This window comes from Trypanosoma theileri (genome assembly GCF_002087225.1).
Source record: "Trypanosoma theileri isolate Edinburgh chromosome Unknown TM35_Tth_117_V1, whole genome shotgun sequence".
Lineage (NCBI taxonomy): Eukaryota > Euglenozoa > Kinetoplastea > Trypanosomatida > Trypanosomatidae > Trypanosoma > Trypanosoma theileri.
In genome coordinates, this window is record NW_021639959.1 from 2,188 (window position 1) to 6,937 (window position 4,750).

At 45.3% G+C, this 4,750-nt stretch overlaps 1 protein-coding gene across 1 annotated transcript; it reads right to left on the minus strand.

Annotated features, from left to right (window-relative positions):
• Positions 1 to 2,126: 2,126 nt before the first annotated feature.
• TM35_001171010 (uncharacterized protein) lies at positions 2,127 to 3,584 on the minus strand (the record flags this gene model as incomplete). Its single annotated transcript, XM_029031771.1, has 1 exon — positions 2,127 to 3,584. The coding sequence occupies one exon, from the start codon at positions 3,582 to 3,584 to the stop codon at positions 2,127 to 2,129; it is 1,458 nt and encodes a 485-aa protein (XP_028876931.1).
• Positions 3,585 to 4,750: the final 1,166 nt, after the last annotated feature.

Genomic DNA, 4,750 nt, shown 5'->3' on the forward strand with positions numbered 1-4,750 from the left:
GACACATGCCCTTGCGAACACGCGCCACCTCCCGTGGAGACGGGGTTGCCGCCATAAAATCCCAAACCCAGACGGTGCATAGCCCACAGACCGCGAGAAACCCATTGGTCTCTTCATTCGATAAGTGAAGCAACGTTCCGGGTGGTGGTATTTCATTTTTGCTTGCGCTTCCACCTATACTACACCTCAGATGCCGCCGCAAAGAGCCAGACTGGAGTCAAACTCAACAGGGTCTTCTTTCCCCACTTAGCCCTTCAAGTCCGTCCCCTTGACTGTCGTTTCGCTAGATAGTAACTCGGAACAGAGGGAATCTCATTAATCCATTCATGCGCGTCTCTAATTGGAAGAGGAGGCATTTGGCTACCTTAAGAGTGTCATAGTTACTCCCGCCGTTTACCCGCGCGTCGGTGAATCTCGTCACGTTGACATTCAATGCACCCCACTCATTTCATAAGTGAAACACCCCAGGGAGCCACACCCCACCCCTCTTTTTCTTGTTGCGCACAAGACGCTGACAAGTTGGCCGCCCGCCTTGGGTTGTGGGGTCGTGTTCTCCTCCTCCCCCTTCTTGGGGTGAGGGATAAAGAAAAGAAAAGGGCAAAACCCGACAACGAGCCTCGAGCATTGCGCGCGTAGACTGGTTGCCGGGTTTCATCCTTTCTTTTCCTCATCCTCACTCTTCTTTTTCTCTCAAGTTCAAAGTCCCTGAGCATGATATTTCAGGCCTCAAGGTTCAGCGCCTCGGGACGTAAAGTGCCCCTCGAGCCCCGCCGAAGCGAAGCATGCCACTCATACAAACCCCACAGACGCCGCAGTGGAGTGGTCCAGCAACAAAAGTATCGTTCCCACTCACAGTGCACACACACACAATGACAGTCTCACATGCTCATGTCAGAGAGGCACTGCGGCATTCCCTAAAATGTACACTAATTCACACACCTACAGAGAGGAACAGAAAAACACAAGAAAAGAACAACACCAGGTGGATACCAACAGCACACAAAGCACTCACAATACAATAATCACAGGTGACACTCTCACCAGAGAAAAACATCCACACACACCGGCACATCAACAAACCCGAAAAGAACAAAAAAACCAGACCCATTACGTGAAGCCGAAGCGAACCAGTCTCCGTTCACCTCCCCGCAGGTTGCAGTCACTCAAACAAGCCACACAACAAACAACACAAGGGCACAAATTTCTTCGTGGCAACGCTGTGAGTGACACCACCGAGAGAGAAGGTGAGAACAAAGAAATGTGTTTTCATTACGTGGGCGGTGCGAGTAGCAACCCAAGCACACATAGGAACACACAACAGAGGGATACACTCAAACACCTACAACCCACCAATCTTTATACCAAAATAAAAATGCAGAAGAGAGTGACTGCGTGAAGCAGATAATGACAGAGCAAAGATGAAAAAAAAAAAAAATTCACTACAAACCATTTCTGCGATGCCTGGACACAGCAATGTCCATCTTGTTATACTCTACGGGAAGTTATCATATGGTAAACGTATGGTGACCATGCGTTTGATATTTATTTTGTCCAGTGGGTTGTGAATAATGAAAAAGCAAAGAGTTAATCCATGGAAATGAACACACAAGACACACAAGGTGTATTGGAAACGCAAAAGAGAAACACACAGCTGCACATAACATGCCATTTATTACTGATGAAAACACACACACACAAAGAGAAGGATGGTTGGTAGTGTGCGTGTTTGTGTCTTGAACCTCCTGCCATTCTTCACATTTCAGTCACGGCAATTACAACACATTGGAATTGCATCCCATTCCCATGGGTAAAAGCAATAGTTAGTAATATCACGCGACACACACACACACACATCACCAGGAGGGCACAGTAAATGGCGACAAAACAGAACCCAGATAATAATGCGAACAAACAAAGAGGACACTCCCCTCACAAAATGATGGTTTGTCGTGTGTTGAGTGCCATAGGGAGTCCAATAGATGTGTTCAGCAAAAAAATGCAAATAAGAGACTTATCGAACTGAAAAAGAAGGGCTGATATCCAACCAAAAAGAACAGCGACCTCACAATCCATCCATATCTACTCAAACAAAGGTTATCTGTGCAACTGTGTCATGGGAACAACGATTAGCAAACGAGAGTGCAACCCAGAACACACAACAGAAGCAGTAGTAAGGGACCGTGCACCAATGAAGGACTGCTGCTGCTATCTTCCTTCTTTTTAGCCGCTTCTGCCCTTTTTCTCGCCTCTTCTGATGCCAGTTTCGCCTCATCTTCCTTGACCTTCTCCGCTGCCTTTCTCGCCTCATCTTCCTTGACCTTCTCCGCTGCCATTCTCTCCTCTTCCTCAGCCACCCTCAACCTTTCTGCAGCTCTTTTCGCCTCTTCTTTTGCTCTCCTTTCCTCCGCAATCCTTTTCCTCTCCTCCTCATCCCTCCTTGCCTTTTCTGCAATTCTTCTCGCTTCCTCCTCTTTTCTTCTCCTTTCTTCGAGAACCCTTTCCTTCTCCTCCTTCATACGTGTGGTCTCCGCCTTGATTTCCACCTCCACTCCCTCTTTGACATTCCTGTCGATCTCGTTCATCGAGGCCACCGTAGTTTCATTCGTCTTACTCGCAAGGTCGCTGAATACCTTTTTCGGTTCCTCGATATCTTTTTTTAATTCCAGAAGAACCCCATCAATTTCTTTCTCGATCTCTGTTGGTGTATCCACCCCCTCTCGAGTCAATTCCATCTTCCCCAGGATCGCAAGTTCTGTGTACGCCTTTTCCCACAGTCTTAGTTGTGCCTTGGCTTCTCCCATCAAAAAATTGTCACGAACCGTTGTATTGCCAATTAGATGTGTGACGTTTTGCAATGTTTCCCGTACTTTCTCCGCCGCCTTCCTCACTTCCTTTGCCTTATCAGACTTCTCGTATTCCCCCTTATCGAAGGTGACTTCCTCCATTCTCTGCTTTAGGATACCCATGACACGATCTATCTCTATTCGAATGGTCTTACAGACACGCTCCGCTTGATCCGCCCTAGCAACCTTGAATACCATCTCTCCATTAGGTGTTTTGTCCTTATTTTCTTTCAGTACGTTTCGTATATCCTCAACCAGCTTTTTAAACTCCAGCGTGCCGATATCCTTCAAAACAATCTTTTCTTTTACACTCCTGTTCCTTTTCTCCTCAATCTTTGCGACCAGCGCCCCAATGCTCCTTGTGGCCTCCCTGGCATCCTCAACCGCCTTCTTATTTGATGCCAGCACCTTTTCCCACTCGGCCCTACAAGCCATTCCGTTATTAAAGTGAGCCTCCGCACCCCTGACGTCCCTTAACGCATACCTTACTGCACGTAACATCTCCGAATTCCCTGATACCCCCAAAACGCCGTCGGTTTCGAGTTCTTCGTCGGTGTAATTTGGAATTGCCAAAAACGTCTCCGCTGCTTTCGCCCGATCCACCACCGCCTCCTCACCACCCAGGTGTTTCATTTCATTCTTGGATTCCCTGAATACTTGTGCGTACACCACACAAATACAGGACTGCAGGAGTACCAACAGGTACACCACACGGCGCAGTTGGATGAACATCGTTGTCATGATTGTCACTGTGGGTTGTTTGGTTCTGTGGTAACAAGAAAGAAGAGGAAAAGGAAGAAAAGAGACGCATATTTAACACACAAGGTAGAGGGCACCACACACACACACAGAGAGAGAGAAAGAGAGAGTGCACATCACAACAGCAATCAAACACAACCCAATAAGGGAACACAACAGTAAACCACTCACACAATAAAACACACCCAGAGTCACACAGATATTGAAACAACACCTTGAATTTAGAAGAAATGGAAAACAAATGGTATCAAAACAATATTGAATAAACGTCTCTACACACATACTCCAGTATCTCACTCGGTATTCATACACAAAGTGTCTGTATTCTCATTATAATAAAATCATTACCAAGCAGTTTGAACACCAAAATACACAGTGTACGCCTGGCAACATACAAAAACAATACCACAAATCATCAGCAGAACAAAAAGAGACTGTACAATAATCAACACAACTGCAAACAGAAAAAAAAAAGAAACCAATGCATCACCATAATATTTATACCAACACCACAATTGGAATCCAAAACCCACTCACCCACAACCACAACAAAAATGACTGCATACATCACTGTAATACCATGCCACTCTTTACAAACAGAGGTAACACACACAATTACCTCTTTATTTATCCTTATTATTATTATTTTATTTCCCTCAGAATGCCGGTTCGCCTCTTCTTCTCCGACATTATCAGCAAAAAAAAACACACCCACCCCGTCACTGACATTCTCCACTCCATGGTGTGAATTAGGAGGGTACAATCGTACATATCCCTTTCCACCCACCCAAAAGGACCCCACACACCACACCACCACGTTTTTCTTTCTGTTCTTCGTGTTTTTTATGGATATTACTCCAATGGTACGGCTATCAACCGTACACCGTAGAGCACTTAAATTACCTACTTACGAGTGGTTCCAAAGGAGAAGAAGATCCCTTCATTTTATAGGATCCTCAAGCTCTTGTAATATGATTTTTGTTGTAGCCCGTTCCCAAACGAGAGAACCAGTCTACAAGAAATCTGATCGAGTGAACCCCACCAGATCTCTCTACTCTCGCTTTTCTTACCCAGAACACATCCTCAAGTCTCCTTTTTGTTATTATTTTGTTATTATTTTTGGTTTTTTTTTTTTTTTTTTTTTTTTT